Source organism: Trachemys scripta, chromosome 5 (assembly GCF_013100865.1).
Source record: "Trachemys scripta elegans isolate TJP31775 chromosome 5, CAS_Tse_1.0, whole genome shotgun sequence".
NCBI classification, from domain to species: domain Eukaryota; kingdom Metazoa; phylum Chordata; order Testudines; family Emydidae; genus Trachemys; species Trachemys scripta.
This window is the reverse complement of record NC_048302.1, coordinates 89,397,568-89,414,986: the sequence shown is the minus strand read 5'-3', so window position 1 is coordinate 89,414,986 and position 17,419 is coordinate 89,397,568. Positions and strand designations below refer to the sequence as shown.

Sequence of the window (17,419 nt, the reverse complement as noted above, 5' to 3'; positions counted from 1 at the left end):
TCTAGTTTTTTGTCTAGTTCTGTGAGATGGTTCCCCAGGCCCTCAAGTTTTCCTTTAACAAAATTATCTGAAGTTCATCCAGATGCTACTTTGAAGCATCAGTATGTTTGATAAACACTTCTGAAGTGTTTTCTAGCAAGTCAGCTGGACAGGAATCTCACACTGAGATTGTAAAATTATGGCATCACATCTGTCTTTGACCATGTTGCTGTTACTAGCAGCTTAAAGAGGCCAATTTTCCTTTTGACGTCTTTGGAGGGGAAAAACTCATCTGAAAATGGTACACACTCCACAGAACTCTTATCCTCACCTGGAAACCACAGCACAAACTAACTGAAGAATTCAGAGGGGAAAACAGCACACTCTCAGCAAAATTCCTCCTGAGTAGACATCAGGGAGATCTTGCCACCTTGGAATTGTATTTATTTCTGAGCTTCCAGAAAATTCTGCCAGTGCTGCTCTCCCCATCCTGCTGCACTTTCCTTGACATCCAGGCCTCTCACAACAGCCTCCAGCTGTTCCAGAAGCTCTCTCATCAAATCTGATGATAGTTGTGCCAGCAATAATGTTACACAGCCAAAAAGATCCTTAGAGCAACACTCCACACCTTTCCTACTCAGCTCAGCATTATGTCCTCAAAGTTGTTTCCCACCACTTCTCTAAAGCATTAGTCCCTACAGACTAAAATCCTGTTAAAATGGATGAGTTCAGAGGGGAGATTTAACCTACCCCTCCACTCCTTTCAACTAACAAACCACTGTAATTCACTCAGCAGAAGCCTGGGGGCAGTTTGTACAGGTGAGTCATAATTCCCTACAATTAGGGATTTGTAATGGAACCATAGTCAAGCCCTTAATAAGAAGGCACCAGCCATTTTGCTCAGTCCAGTCTTGAGAGTTCAGAAGGTAAAAGTCACCATGAATTTTTAAATGAAAGCTTACAGGGACAGTAATGAGTCTCCTGCAGCTGGTGAACATTCTGCTGAAATATGATGTCATTTGGGACACCGGCAGCACAGGGGCCGTATGTAACTGAAAAGTAGTTTCCAGAGTTCTCCAATACTTAGAGTCACAGAGTTTAAGGCCAGAAGGGACCACCAGATTATCTAGTCTGACCTCCTGTATGTAACCAGACACCACCACCACCCACCACTTGCTCAATAAACCAAACAACTGAAATTAGACCAAAGTATTACGGCCCACAGATTAGACTATTGGGTGCCACAGACAGAGAATAGCAGGAATTGAGGCCTACCAATGCCTAAGGCGCCCCAATGTCAGGGAATTGGTAAGTAGTAGGTGTTCAACACAGAAAGGTTAGCAAGAAGAGGTTCACCTGACAGCTAATAGGAAGATATTTAGTGGTTAATAAGGCATGAATACAATTCCATATTTATTTATGAATGGTGATTTGTATATAGCCTTCAAATGGTGCTGCTGCTTCCTGGGATTCTTCTAACCAATCTTCATCTTTACCATTCATTGAGTGTGTTAATGCTTAAAACGTTATTTGGGTTTAAATATTAAAATGGAACTCAAAGTTACACACTAGTGAAGGCTGACCACGGAAACAGATCCCAGCGCCAGTGAGGTTCAAAGACAGTGCCCAAGTGGTGAGATCAGACTTCTGTCTTACTCACAACCCCCTCTTGGCTGCTGGAAGGGCAAGGAGCACCTGTTCCCTCTCTATCTCTCCTGGCAGCTTTGCAGAATTCTCTCCCTCTGTTCATCCTTGCAGCTTGAAGAGTGGAGGGAATGGAGCTGACAGCAGATGTAAGGAGAACAGTTACAATGACAACTTTTCTTCTTCCACAGCTGGTTTCATAAGCTCTCGCACTCGCCTCCCAACACCCCGCAGAGGTGCTGAGCACTCTGCAGGATACACAGGTATCACACTGAATAAGCTGTGCTCCTATGACAGGTGCTCTGCTCCCATTACATCAGACCAATCAAAGAAAGGAAAAAGCTGGTCCTTAGTATTTGCCTTAGTATTTGGGAAAAACATGCACCACACAAACACGCACACACCGAGGAAGGCAAGAGAGTGATTTGATTTAGTGCCGTGAGTGGTTAAGGATATTTTAGTACACTGAAAGAAGCAGAAGTTTTTTTACTTTCTCTACACATATTACAGGAGGATAGAATATGGTTTATAATCTCTGAGACAGGACCCTCATGCTGCCAGTGTCAAACATGATGCAGTTTTTCAGCCAGCTGCCCACAACTGGAGGTCTCAGAAATACCAACTGGAATTTAAAGTTTTGCTTCCAAATGCATTTCACTTCTTATGTCAAGCATAAAAAGAGTTTTTACCTTGTGACAGCTGACTTTAGTAAAAGTGTTAGAGATTTTCTTCATGTTGGAAAATGATGCCTATGATATTTAATATGAGGAAGGGCCTAAAAGTCCTCAAAACATTCTCTCTAAATATTGGAGAGACCGAGGTGCTACTCCTAAGCAACAGAAGACAGTGCACTATCCACTGAAATATACCAATATCTGCAGACCCCAAACTATGACAGTGCAAAGTTTTAACTGCTAGTCAGATCAAAAGAAAAAAAAAAAATCACATCCATCCTTAGACACTGTCCAGTATAAACATTTTGGAAAATATGAATATAAACAATGAAGTGATCAGACATTTGAAAAAAGTGTCACTGCTAGGTACACACAACAGGAGAGTCCTATATAACTGAAACACCCAGCAACGGCATGGAGCCATGCAAAGACACAGGTCTAATACTTTATAGTCTCACTGTCTAATGTATTGAGACACCCTGAGATATTTCATTCATTCTGTGCTTTCCCTCCAGTCTCAGAGAAGATTTTGGGACTGTCATAGCTCTTCACCTCCTTGATCTAGGATCTGATAATATCTTCTCTTATCCTCTGCACTGGAGCTGTTCCCCCCAACTCCCCACCTAGGTTCCAACCCCTTCCCACCTAGGCAGGCTGGAGATAGGGCGGAGATTCCAGTGCCCTTCCTCCCTTCAGGGCCAGCTCTGGCTTTTTTGCCGCCCAAGGCAAAAAAGCCTCCCGCTGCCCCCCCCCCCGCCGCCTCAGCGCGGCAGGGGAGGGCGCCAAGCCCAGCCGCGGGCCGCTCTCCCCGACTGGCCAGAGCGCCGGGGGGAGGGCAGCGAGCCCGGCCGGGGCTCCGCTCTCCCCGACCGGCCAGGGCGCCGGGGGGAGGGCAGCAAGCCCAGTGCGGCTCCGCTCTCCCCGGCGGCTGGAGCCGCCGCTCCAAGCACAAGCTTGGTGGGCTGGTGCCTGGAGCCAGCCCTGCCTCCCCTTCACTCCCTCTCCCCCCCCTTCCCACAGAGAGGTAAGATGGCTACCTATGGTGCTTCTCCTACATAGCTTCAGGATCTTTAAGGAAGTCCTCAAGACATGAAGGTTTTCTTTAACATCCTTAAAATATGTCCATGTGTTCAGAATGAATGGGGTGTGTGTAAAGAATCTCTAGTTGCTCCTCAACCTCTCCAAGAACTGGAAAAGGCCTTTGTCAGTCTCCTCCATTTGCTGTCTTCGCCTGTTCTATTTTTCCCTAATCTCATTTTCTTTTCTTTAGAACAAAAACAAACAAGAAGCAAACACAACTAAGTATGTTAGTAAAATGTTAAGGCTGTAATTTAAAAATAAATTACACATGAAATGAAAAAGTTAATATTTGCATATTAACATTGCCTCTCAATATAAATGTAGTATTTCTGATTACTAGTCTATTAATCTATACTTTAAGTAGATCAGGTGCATAAATAATATATAATAGGTAAAATGAGTGAGTTAATACTATTACAAGAATCTTCCTTTATTTTTGTATTTCATGACTTGTTTAAATATGTAAGTCTACCATTAACTTCTTGCATTTCAATGTATTTTTGTTTGTTTTTGTCCAATTAGAATAACGTACCCAAAAAGCTGTAAAACCTTTATTTCCCACAGCTAGCATATTTCTAAAGACTCTGACTCTAAAAACTTATTAAATATTGTTTTCAGCTTTTTGTGAGGTGGCCTTGCTTCACAAAAAAACTCAGTTTAAAAAAAAAAAAAAAAAAAGAGATCAGCACAGATTTCAACAGTTCCGCTACTAGCTAGACTGTCTGCTTGTCGAGAACAGAAGCTCAGCAGACTACTCTCTGTAAACATGCCCCAAACTGTCATACTTCATAGTATAAAGGCAAGAAGTAACACTAAACACTTGCATCAGTGTATTTATCATCCTCCACGTAACTCTACCACTTTATAGGCTTTTGAATCTTTAAAAAAAAAAAAAAAAGTTTGTTTGTTTTTTTACTACCAAGCTCCAAAAACACAACTGCATCATGCTTAAGCACAGATTGTTCTCATGCAGCCTCAAAGTTCACCAGAGGCCAACTGACTATGATGGGATAAGAATTTAGAGAATAATGTAAAAGCTTTAAATCAGTGGTCTCCAAACCATGGGACATGCTCCTCTGGGGGCGGGTGTGGAGAAACGTCTGGGAGGGCGGAGCGGGTTGCAGGCCAGCCCGCGCAGGGGGGCAGAGAAGGAACACCATCCAGCCCTACTCTGCACGCAACTCTGCTCTGGACCCACCCCCAGCTCCAGCCCTGGCCACAGCTGCAGCCCCAGCTCCACTCCTGGCCCTAGACCGCCAGGCTCCGGTTCCCAGGCCACAGCTCCCAGCCCCCAGGCTGCCGGTTCCACTCCCAGCCCAGGGAGGGCATGGACACATGCCATTAATGTTAAGGCGGGGCACGAGAGGAAAAGTTTGGGCACCACTGCTTTAAATGCTTGGGACTGAAGGGAGTATGGATGCTGAAATATTCCACATTATAGCCACCGGGTGAAGGGTCATATTAGAATACTTACCCATGCTCATCTTAATGGGCAAGTTTTCTCTGCTTGCAGCCTCCACTAGGTGTCTCCTAACTTCCATCACAGCTTCCTTTTGTCTGAGATTCATTAAGGACTCCCAGAGTGCTTTGGCAGCTGGATCACTGTAAAAAAAACAAGAGTTACACTAAACATCTGGTGCATAATGAAATAAGTTTAAGGCAACATTTACATTTTAAAATGTGTGTTCATACGCAGTAACTTCTATGAGGTGGACAGTATACAGACTAAAGATTAACTTTTAAAAGTGGTTACTGTGATTCTATATTAAAAGCTCATATTGGCTTGTTACAAACTTGCATTACAAGTCACACATCCACATTTTCACAGATATTAACATAAGCTAAAATAAACAAGACAGCCCAGATGTAACCACTATTGTTCACTTCGGAAATATCAACAATGCTCTGAGGTTTTTCAAATACTGCAACTGAAGTACAGATAGGCTCCAACTCCAAAGTTTGGGTCTGGATCTTGGTGCAAACATTCTTAAAATTTGGGAGCTGGTGTGCTGATTTGATACAATGGGCACCGTATCTCGGGGCTTTGTTTATTGTCCTCATACTTACATATAAGAAATGAACAATATGCAATGAAGCTTAATGGTCCTTATGTTTTTGGTATCTACAGAACGTTAAAATTATTTACAGTTAGCTTTTAATAAAAGACACTTAGTATTTAGTAAAAGACACTTATTATGAATCTGCATTCATTTCCTCATCAGTATTCTCTCTCACCCCAGATACTGTATTTTATATAATGAATGGCTCCAGTGTTTTCTCTGGAACAAATTTGCCTTAAGCTAAGTCCGCGCACATTTGATTGACTGGATTGATTTTTTTGCTTGTTTGTTTTTTTAAAAAGCTTCCATCTGTTTTCTCTCAGGAGATTTTTTCCTCCTAAATTTCCTCTAGAGACCCTTACCACAAATTTACCGTATGCCAGAAATAATAGTTTTTTTTATGAAATACTCATAATTGAGTTGATACCTGTGTTGTGCTCTCTCCACTGATACGGTCTGGTTATGTTAAGTCCAGCATATCATCCTCCAGTGCAGGTGAGAGTGCTTTCCAAGCCCCTCTATTAGTAGCCCAAAAACCCCATAACCTCTATTTGGATTTGGCAGGGGGCATGTGGAATAGTGGAGGATGGGAAGGAAATTAAACACCTCCCTCAGCTAACCAGGGTGGGGGGGAGGGAGTGTATATTTTATGTGTGTGTGAATGAGAGAGCAAGCATTTTATCCCATTAACGTGCTCTGAGAAAGACAATCCAAGCTAAATAGCAGAGAGAGATTGGAGTAAATTGGGGAATAGTCTCCCCAGGGAAATGGCAGGAGACCCATCACTTGAGACATTTAAAAATTAGCCTTGATAAAGCACTAAAAAAAAAAAAACCTGTACAGCACGATCCTGCATCAGCAGAGGAACTGACTAGATGACCTACAGAGTCTCTTCATTTCTAATTTCTAGGACACTTATTACATCTCTCTCAGGCCAATGAGGCCTGGGGGGACAGCTCCTTCCAGAAACCACCCAGCCCACTTGTGATGCAGCCACAAGCAATATAAGTCACTCCACTCGCAAGGGTGGTCTGAGTGCACTGTCATGATGGCCAGCCCAGCACCAGACTTTGATCTCTTGTAACACAAAATGGAGTACTTTTTGATACAAGGACTAGAATTCAAGACAAAGCAGAGGTTCCAAGAGTAACCGTATGCTTCAATGCAGCTTCCTTGAATTAATGCACTGCTGTGTTACTTTACAGGTATGATTATTGGATTGTTTGGGTTTAGTGCTTAAATCCCTTTCTAGTTATCATCACACGAAAATGTAACTACCTGACCCTATTCAGACCACTCATATAGGGCATGTCTACACTATCATTTTAAACTGTGTCTGAGGGTTAGGTTACTACAGGGGTAGGCAACCTATGGCACGTGTGCCGAAGGCGGCATGCGAGCTGATTTTCAGTGGCACTCACGCTGCCCAGGTCCTGGCCACCGGTCCAGGGGCTCTGCATTTTAATTTAATTTTAAATGAAGCTTCTTAAACATTTTAAAAACCTTATTTTCTTTACATACAACAATAGTTTAGTTATATATAGACTTATAGAAAGAGACCTTCTAAAAACGTTAAAATGTATTACTGGCACGTGAAACCTTAAATTAGAGTGAATAAATGAAGACTCGGCACACCACTTCTGAAAGGTTGCTGCCCCTGGATTACTACATAGTTATCCCTTGTTCTAGTTACAACATTTGTACACTCTGTAGCATACATGGGATCCTAACCAACTTTCCAAACCATGGTAAAGCCTTGGACATGATTTGCTCAAGACTTTGTCTGGAACTTAGCTGTATCCCCATCACACTATCAAATGAAACCATGCTGTAACTGGGTCCCCAACACATAGCATGATGGGAATCTTCCGCAGCGATCATTTACAATGGTGCTTGGAGGGTGAGGGGGAAGGAAAAGCCCTGGTTGGCTCTCATCTCTCTCCCTCCCCTCCTCTGAATGTTTTCTCACTGTCCCCCACCCCACTCCCTGCCACTGCTTTTTCTCATTTCTGTTTCTCCCTTATGCCTCAGTTATCTATGGGCCCATCTAGAGTGTACATCATCAGATGGTTTTACACAATTTTTATTCTGAACATTCTTTCCTCTCTGCTGATTGACTATTTGCTCCAATAATCCCCATCCTCACAGTCTCTTCACTGGAGCACCCTCTCCCATGCTCTTCCATTCTTTGTCCCCCATCCTCTTACCTCCCTTTCTTTGTTTTTATTCCTTTAGCTAATCCCTGTCAGACTGTCTATTATGAACCCCAAGTTCGCAAATATCATGAAACTGGCTCAGAATATCAGGAAATTGCCTTAAGATCATGGATTTTTTAAAGAAAATAATACATTTTGACTGTCTTTTTGGCCTTCTGGTTTTTGAGACTTCAGAGTTTACGTTTTCCTGCTTTTTTCCACAACCACGAGGCTAAAACCTTTCATTTAAAAAAAAAAAAATAGTAACCTGAGATTTTCACACACATGCCTCCAGGAGCTGGGGCTTTAAGAAAAGCACTACATGTAGCAGTGCTCCTGACAAAATTATGAGACTTGGCAGAACAGCTGTCTTTCCTTCTCTCCCACCCCTGGGCCTAAAGTATATTATATTTAAACATAAACAATCAAATTTAGAAAACCCACCAATAATATATATATAACTACTATGTTCTACTTGTATATTATATGCTTTTCCCTCACTCTCTGTCGACCTTCATAGGCAGTGTGGTCTAGTGGATAGAACACAGGATTAGAACTCAGGAGTCCTGGGTTCTATTCAGGGGTCAGCACCACCATGTTGCGCAATGGACACTTGACAAAATTACTGGACTTAGTGACTGACATTGGCGGAGGGGGCTCCAGGCTGAGGCAAGGGTTGGTGTGTGGGAAGGGATGTACGGGCTCTGGGTGTGGGTTCTGGGGTGGGGTCAGAAATGAGGGGTTCAGGGAGGGGGCTCCGGGCTGGAGCAGGAGGTTGGGGGGGGTGAGGGCTACAGCTGGGGTGGTGGGGATGAGGGACTTGGGGGGGCAGGAGGCTGCTCCAGGCTGGGACCAACGGGTTCAGAGGGCAGCAGGGGGAGCAAGGCTGAAGTTGAGGGCATGGGAGGGGGTCAGGGGTGCATGCTCCAGGCGGCGCTTACCTCAAGCAGCTCCCGAAAGCAGCAGCATGTCCCCCCTACGGGGAGGCACGGCCAGGTGACTCTGCGTGCTGCCCCATTTCCCACAACTCCCATTGGCCACGGTTTCCAGCCAATGGGTTGATAGCCATGGAGTCAAAGCTCGGGGAAGGGGGACGGAGGCAGCGTGCCTGCAGAGCCGCCTGGCCGCGTCTCTGCCAGCAACAGCAGGGATGGTGAGCGCCCCCACGGACCTCAACATTTTTACCATGGACACTTGTGTTCGTGTACGGACACGCTGCCGATCCCTGGGTCTATTCCCAGCTCAGGCACTATCCTGTTATGTGACCTTGGGCCAGTCACATCTCCTCTCTGTGTCTCAATTTACTCATTTGAAATATGGGGATAATTATAATGACCTCCTTTTGTAAAGCGCTTTGAGATCTACTGCTGAAAAGTGCTGTATAAGAACTAGATCAGGGGTCGGCAACCTTTCAGAAGTGGTGTGCCGAGTCTTCATTTATTCACTCTAATTTAAGGTTCTGCGTGCCACTAATACATTTTAACGTTTTTAGAAGGTCTCTTTCTCTAAGTCTATAATATATAACTAAACTATTGTTGTATGTAAAGTAAATAAGGTTTATAAAATGCTTTAAGAAGCTTCATTTAAAATTAAATTAAAATGCAGAGCCTCCCGGACCGGTGGCCAAGACCCAACAGTGTGAGTTCCACTGAAAATCAGCTCACATGACGCCTTTAGCACACGTGCCATAGGTTGCCTACTCTGAGCTAGATATTATTACTTAGCTAATAACAGATTTTTTTAAAAACAAAAAACCACACCCAGACTTATGGCTGAGCCAGACTGATGTACTAAAACAAAGCTCTATCTTTTTCAGCTATTTCTCATAGCTTTTGACCCAGCGTGTTTTCTTTACTCTTGCTGGCTTATGTTGCGGGACTGAGGGTTGTTTTAATGTGCTAAAACAGCAAAAAAAGACAAGTGTGGTGAAGTCTTAGAGCTGACTGGGGCCTGCCATATTCCCATGTGCCTGGAGCTTTGCACAAATTATAATGAGTATTTCCAGACAAAATACTGGTTACTTGAGAAGGAAAAAGAGCAAGAAGGGTAAATAACAGTAGAAATACCACAGATATTATTTTTCTTTCTGCAGATGTACCAAGAAACAAATACCCAAGCTCTAGGTCTCTGTATACAAATATTTTAAAATACAAAAAATGAAATAAGAATCCATAATGCAAATACTTGATTGCTCAAGGCCAATGCTCTCAAAAATAATCCACTTAACAATTCAGAATGCCTCATCAATAATACTCCACAACCTGCAATCACCAATTCCTCATGTCACCCCTTCCTGAAAAACCTGAGTAAGCAGATAAATCGCGCAGCATGCCCTGATAGTGAACAAACATGGACACTATGGGTACAAGCCTGGATCTGAGCCCAGGCTCAAGCCAAACCTCACTTATGACCGCACTACAAAATGTGCTAACCTAGGGCTCACACCCAGGGTCCCAGGACCCTGCAGGGCTGGAGAGTTCAAGCCCATGATAAGCTGGGACCAAAGGTCCCAGGCTCTATTGCTTTCCTGTATGCAAGCAGCCCCAGCTTGACTTGGGTCCTGAAAGTCCTCCAAATGTATCCCAGAATGCCTGGCAGCAAAGGAGCAGTGCTGCAGGCAGCCAGCCCAGTGTCCAAGTACCATTACTGCCTGGCCGAGCATGCTATCCCTTCCTGCTCCAGCTCCTCCTCACTGCTGTGCAGAGTTTGCCCCAAGCAGGGAACAGAGCTGACAGGTCGAAGGAGGCTTCCAGATGTCGGGATGTTGGGGGGGGGGGGTCATCCCTCCCCTGGGTGTGCTGAGCCGGGAGCCCTGCCACTCCCCCTCCCTGCAGGGTGGTGCTTGGTTCCCACTCTGCTCTCTGACCCTTACGCTTGGGACCCACCTGCTTTCCATGGGGCTGCGTGAACTGTCAGGCCGGTGAGTGGGAGCCAGCCCCAAAACTTCCCTGCAGCCTCCTGCATCAGCAGCCCTGGTACCTCACTGCAGGGAAGTTTTAGAGCTGGCTCCCACTCATTGTCCTTACAGTGCACACAGCCCAAAGAGGGTGGGACCAAGCGGCTGCCCTGCAGGAAAGGAGGCAGCAGAGCTCCCAGCTCAATACAGCTGTGGGAGGGATGACTCCCAACACCCCAGCCGCTCCCCATCCCTACAGAGCAGCTGCTTGGTTCCGCTCCACTCTCTGTCCCTTGCTCCTGGGCCCCCCCTGATGTTGGGGGATGGGAGGCACTTTGCATGGCACTTTGGGATATGTTTACTTTGAGTTGGGTCTGTGCACTGCAGTGTGGACACCAGAGCCCTAGGTTCGAGCACACGTTAGAAAATTTTTAACCTAGGGTTAAAATGCATTGTAGACACTCAAGCCCAGAGTTCCCTGACACAGGTCAGCTGACTCAATTCCCACTAACGCTGGACTTACACGGCAGAGCATGTTGAAACAGTCAAACCTCAAAAGAGATATCATCAGTGATTTCAAACTGTGTGAAACGAAAAGCAAGACCAGGAAGGCAGAGTCTTTTCCATTCCAGTTCTCTGGGCTGGCCAACCCAATCTCCTGGTTTCAACTAATACCGCTGAATATTTTGAATAGCCAATAGGATAATTCAGTTTACATATCTAGAGATGCTAAATAAAAGAAATCCAAGTATTTGCAGTAGGCCCTATATTTCCCTATAGAGAGAGAATACTGCGAATACTGGGGTAAATTAATTTAGTTATTTACGGTAAAATTGGCAAATTTCTAAGGGTAAGCAGTGTATTCTTTCTCCCCCCTTAAAGAAAGATTAAAATATTACCTGATATCCAAACAGGGAACAAAACAAACAACAGCATCCAATAGTAAAAACTTTGAGGGACAGGGGCGAAACTGAGCAGATTTGGGAGATTTTGGCCCAGATCCACAAAGGTATTTAGGTTCCTTACTTCCAGTGAAATCAATAGAAGTTAGGAGCCTAATAAACTCTCAGGATCTGGGCCTTTGTAATTAGAAAATTTTAAGGACCAAAAAAAAAAAAAAAGGCAACTGTAATGTTTGCTACTGGAAACTGGAGTATGCTGTACTGCTTTCCTGATGAACAGTTATGTGCTGTGCTTTATGGCTGAAAAACTAATGACGCAGTTAACCAGGAAAGCTAGCAGAGGCATATGTGCACAGAGCAAAACTGTACCAGTTTTTAAAAATTATATGACCAGCCAAAGAATTTTCTCTCTCTCAAAACACTATCCCTTCAGCCATACATAAAACTATAAGGGGCATTGCCCCTCGGGCAACTTTGCATAAAATGAAAGACTACATTTTTACAGTGTTCTCTTACAACTGTAAAATCCATAGATATACCAGCAAACTGGCATCGTCCTGGGAAAGTGGACTCCACCTAGAATGCATAGCTTTACCAATCTGTGTCAAAAGGCTCCTCAAGATTTTAAACTAGACTTTTATAGATTAAGGATGTTCTATCAGTGAATAGCCTGGCACCAAGAGTAAATCCTGTCTTTCACCAGTGCTACTTCAATCTGGATAAAGCATTTAAAATAGTTATGGCATGCAATAAATGTCAACTGGAGTTTGCTAGAAACTAACAGGAAATGCTAATCATAAGATAAAATGTGTGTCTGTTTTCATTTATAAGAAGGTTGTTGAGTAGTGAATCATGGGAATGACTCAATGAAGTGCAAAGTAGAAAAATGGAGTGAGTGGAGGGAGAAAAAAACAAAACATATCCCATGGGTCACCAATACCTGATCTTTCAGAATGAAATTGCTAATATGTATTGTTTATTCATGGCACGAGACCAATTTACTCACATATATTTTAGTAGGTCACATCACTTTTTGTTACCGTGACCTAGTGTGCTAGTGTTAGGACAAGCTAGTTATTAAAATAATTTAAACAGAGAACAACTCTGAGTCTCAATAGCCAAAAATGTTGAAAAATAGCCTGTTTTTGCATTGTGCATCATATTGCAGCAAGTGCTAGTGGCTGATTGATTTAAAGAGTAACACAAAAATGTTGAGATGTACTCTTCTGCAGTTCCTCTACCCCCCTCCCCCCAAACCATCTATTGCAGCTCTAGGGAATGGTTTCAATTTTAAAAAATATTAGCTCCATAATTTCTCCAGTGAGTAAACATGTAATGAGTACAATAGTAAACAGATTAGAACAACATGAAGAAGGGTCTTTCTTTGCTGCCTGTCCTCTTTATAACTCGGACAAATTTACTACTTTGTATTTTAGAATCCCAAACTAAATGAAAAACAGAGATAGGATCACCTTATTTGCCACTATTATTCAAAGCAAAGAATGGAAGAGGAAGTCCCTCTCAGTTCACTGTCTTCCTATTCCCTCCTACAGTGCTCTTCCCCTCCTCCTTTTTCATCTTTGGTTCCTGTACTCTCACCCCAGATAGTTTATTCTGATCACATAGACACTGATTTTACACTTCTGTAACTACTGACTTAAATGAAGTTCTCTTCCCCAGCTCCTCTTTCCCTATTTCCTGCCATCTTCTGCTGCTTTACATATCTGCATATATTATCTGAGGCATTTTGTGAACCACAATATTCACAATGCACTTACCTGTGGCTACAATGGATTTTACCTTTAATTTTTTATTACAAAAGCAAAACAAAATATAACCATGAAGTTTTAATACTGTATTCTTAAAATTAACACAATTCTTTACACTCATAGAACCTTACATTCAAGGAACCCTAAATCACTTTAAAAATATTAACTTTCACAACAACCCTTAAGGATTACAACACATATTTTAAGCAGAGGAAAATGGGAGGCACAGAAGTTAAGCAACTTGCCCAAGGCCAGGAAGAGAGCCTGACAAAAGCAAGGAATAGAACTCAGGGTTGAAATCTTGGCCCCCTCTGACATCTATCAGTGTTTTGTCAGGGATTTCACCACAGACATTTTTAAGACTTGTCTCTTATTTTTACCATGTGGTCTCGCTACCTAATAAACCAGTACAACCACCAGCTATCGCTGATATGCTACAATTCCACATTTGTGCTTTTTAAAAAGTTGTACACACAACAAGTATGTAACATCACATTAATCATTAAGGTTAAGAAAGATAGCCATATATAACAAGACTTCTCAGTAAGAGCAATGCCATTTGATCCTTGTAGAATAGATTTTTTTTTTTTTACTGACACCCCAAGTTACTGCAGATTCCTTTTTCTTTCGTAAAGGGCTTCATACATTTCATAGAAATGAGAAGTGGAAAACATCATTCTGTATTCTACATTTTTGATTACCTATCCAGCGTAATTTTACATGTAAACAAGTTTTGTTTAAATCAGAAAACTCTTGGATGTGACACTGTATCCATGAAAACAGGGTGGTTTGTAACAGAAGTTAAGCTGCAATTTTTATACTTCAGGCCAGAGGATGCTATTGTTATCCTCTAAGTTGAGGGCTCCTCACGTTTGAAGAAGCAACATGAACTCAGAAGCTGATATGTAATTAGACAAGGAAACAAGGGGCACATACAGAAGGTATTGTACTGAAACATACTCTCCTTCATCCTGATTACCCCTGCTTAGAAAGGATTGGCCTGCATGTCAACTTACATATTTTACCTTTTTTTTTTTTTTTTTTTTTTATTATTAAATTCCTCTCCTCTTTGAAAGAGAATTTTTCCCTGTTCTTAGATTATGAAGGGCCAGACAGGACCATTGTGATCATCTAGTGACTCTGGTTTGCTCTCCAGCAGAACATAGACATGAGGCTTCCCTAAATTAATTCCTATTTGGACTACAGTATATCTTATAGAAAAGCAACCACTCTTGACTTCAAAATTTGCATTGATGGCAAATCCATCACAATCCTTGGTAATTGTTTCAATGGTTCATTACCCCCATTGTTTCACCTTACTTTTAGCCTAAATTTGACTAGCATCCTCTTCTAGCCATTGAATCTTATACGTTTGTAAACTAGATTGAAGAGCCCTCTATTACCAAATTTTGTCCTCCATGCAGATACTTACAGATTGTGATCAAGTCACTCCTAAAGATTCTTTTTGACAAACTAAATAGATTGAGCTCCTTGGGTCTATCACTATAAGGCTTATGTGACCGAGTACTGAGAGCCAGGAACTGACCAAGCCCTCGGATCACTTCAGCATTAATTAGTACCCCTAGATCGGATTGGGGTCTGATGAACTACAAAGCTAATTATCTGTTACCTGAGAGGGTAGTTAAAAAGCACTGGAAGAAAATGCAGGGGCAAGAGGGGAGGTTGTAGAGGCCAGAGGAAGTAAGATCTCAGGGTGGTGAGATCTTTCTTTCCCTTCCTGGAGAAAGGGTGGACCAAAGAAAACTGCAGACAGAATTGATGCACGGGATAATGATTGTGGTTTGGTGGAGGTAATATAAATAAAACTCAAAGAACTGTTAAAAAGAAAGTAGAGTCTGCCCTGTTACAGCATGTTTTCCAATCCTTTAATCATCCTTGTGGCTCTTCGCTCAACCCTCTCCAAATTATCAACATCCTTCAAGTGTGGACACCAGGACTGGACACAATATTCCAGCAGCAGTTGCCCTAGTGTCTAACACAGCGGTAATGTAATCTTCCTACTCCTTCTGAATGTTCCACTGTTTATACACCATAATACCTACATCCTTTTTAGAATCACTACTTCCCAGGATAGATTGCCCTAGCCTATAAATATGTCCTACATTCTTTGTTCCTAGATGTATGACTTTTCATTTGGCTGTAGTGAAACACATAGTTTGCTTGCACCCAGCTTACCAAGCAATCCCGAGCGCTCTGTATCAGTGACCTGTCCTCATCTTTATTTACCAACCCTCCTATCTTTGTGTCAGCTGCAAACTCTGGCAGTGATGATTTTGTTTTCTTCCAGGTCATTAATAAAATGTTAAATAGCATACAGCTAAGAACCAACCCTTGTGCTATCCCACTATAAACACACCTGCTCAGTGATGAATCCCCATTTACAATTGCATTTTGAGACCTATCATTTAGCCAGTTTTTAAATCCATTGAATGTGTGCCATGTTTATTTTATATACTTCTAGTTTCTTAATCAAAATGTTGTGTGGTACCAAGTCAAGTGCCTAACAGAAGACCAAGTATATTACATTACATGAACACCATGATCTTTTATCAACCAAACTTGTAGTCTCATCAAAAATAGTTATCAAGTTAGTTTGACAGGATCTATTCTCCATAAACCCAGGCTGACTGGTATTAATTATATTAACCTCCTTTAAACCTTTATTAATCCATTCTTTATCAGCAGTTTCATCAATTTTGCTCAGTATCGACATTAAGCTGACAGGCCTATAATTACCCAGATCAACCCATTTACCCTTTTTAAGTGTTGGCACATTAGCTTTCTTCCAGTCCTCTGGAACCTCCTCACTGTTCCAGGACATATTGGAAAACCAGCAGTAACAGTCCAACCAGCTCCTCGGAGAGCTCTTTTAAAACTAAATTAGGAGATAGTACCTGTGACCCTTGCTTCCCCATCGGAGCTCTTGTTACTGAAGTTGAAGAAGGGGAAGTTTTACTTTTTTTTTTTCCTATTTAAATTGCTTGTTATGCACAGGAGCAAGAAGAAGTGGAGAAGAGGATATGTGGAGTAGTACGAGTGAAACATGGTGGGGAGGAATGGCAAGCAAGTGGCACTCATGTCTCGTCCTGGCATCCTGAAGGCAACAGATGGAGTATAGAGGTTTGCATAAGTGAGAAAACATCTGAACCGTTGGGAGTCAGTAACTGTACAGCATTCCTGCCCTAATTAGCTCACACAATTACATTTCAATAAACTAAATGTAACCATTTACCACATTTTTAATCATTTCTTTTATATTTAAAAATGGAAGGACCATTAGACATATTATACAGATTCTGTGGTTTCCAAGTCAGCAGAACTTGACGTCTATGAACGTCAGGTTATTGTGTATATTTTTGCAAAAAGAAAAAAAAAGTCAGTATGGATTAAATTAGAGCTTCATTAATTCTTCATTGCTGCCCAAGACCAAGTGATTGCTGAGAAAATGAGCAGATAGTCAGAGTATCTTTCACAGAAACAATGCATTAATTCCCAAGTTTATTTTAAAAAGGAGGAAGCAACTTCCACATTAATTGCTAAGCAGTTCAAAAAATAATAATGTGATTGTTAGATTTTTCTTGCTGTAACTATCTGCTATTATCAACAATGTGTCATTTGAACCCTGATGAACTCTGGTAAGGCCCAAGACTGTAACAGGAGCTATACAGTTTGACTACAAGCCCTGATCAAGGGCCAGTACACTGAGAGTCACAATCTCCCTCCTAGTTCCTTTGCTGCTTCAGGGAGCAGTAACTGTGATGAATCTAAATCTAGTGTAGTATATATTCCAGTTAAACTGGCTAGCACATATGCAAGGTTCTGATCCTCCCAAGTGCATGATATGGGAACATATCAACTCTGCAGAACCCACTTGCCTTATCATGCAGACAGCCATAATGCTGGTGGTTGGCACAGGAGTGTAATGGGGGGCCTGAGTCACTGCATTATCCAGGTCACAATTTGGCCCTGACTTAGCTGCACTCTTTTATTTCATTTTTATGAAAGTGACAATGTGGCTCTCATATATATATGTTAAAATGTTTTGTTCTTATTTTTAGTTTCTTTAGGAGAAATCACTGCCATGCACTCAGTTAAATAAATTCTAGTTAATTGTATTGTATCTAGAAAAGTGTACAATTTGTCCTTTCGGTGCATATACAGTAATGCCAGGGATTTATTTTTGAAAAACAAAATCTAAA

The 17,419-nt window shown here is 42.2% G+C and overlaps 1 protein-coding gene across 1 annotated transcript in view; it reads right to left on the bottom strand.

The window, feature by feature from the left end:
• Positions 1-17,419, bottom strand: part of SCFD2 (sec1 family domain containing 2) — a 297,110-nt gene that overhangs the window by 248,908 nt on the left and 30,783 nt on the right. Inside the window, exon 3 of the mRNA XM_034772647.1 lies at positions 4,852-4,979. Within this exon, the coding sequence (XP_034628538.1) occupies positions 4,852-4,979 (128 nt within the window). The remainder of the gene's footprint in view (positions 1-4,851; positions 4,980-17,419) is intronic.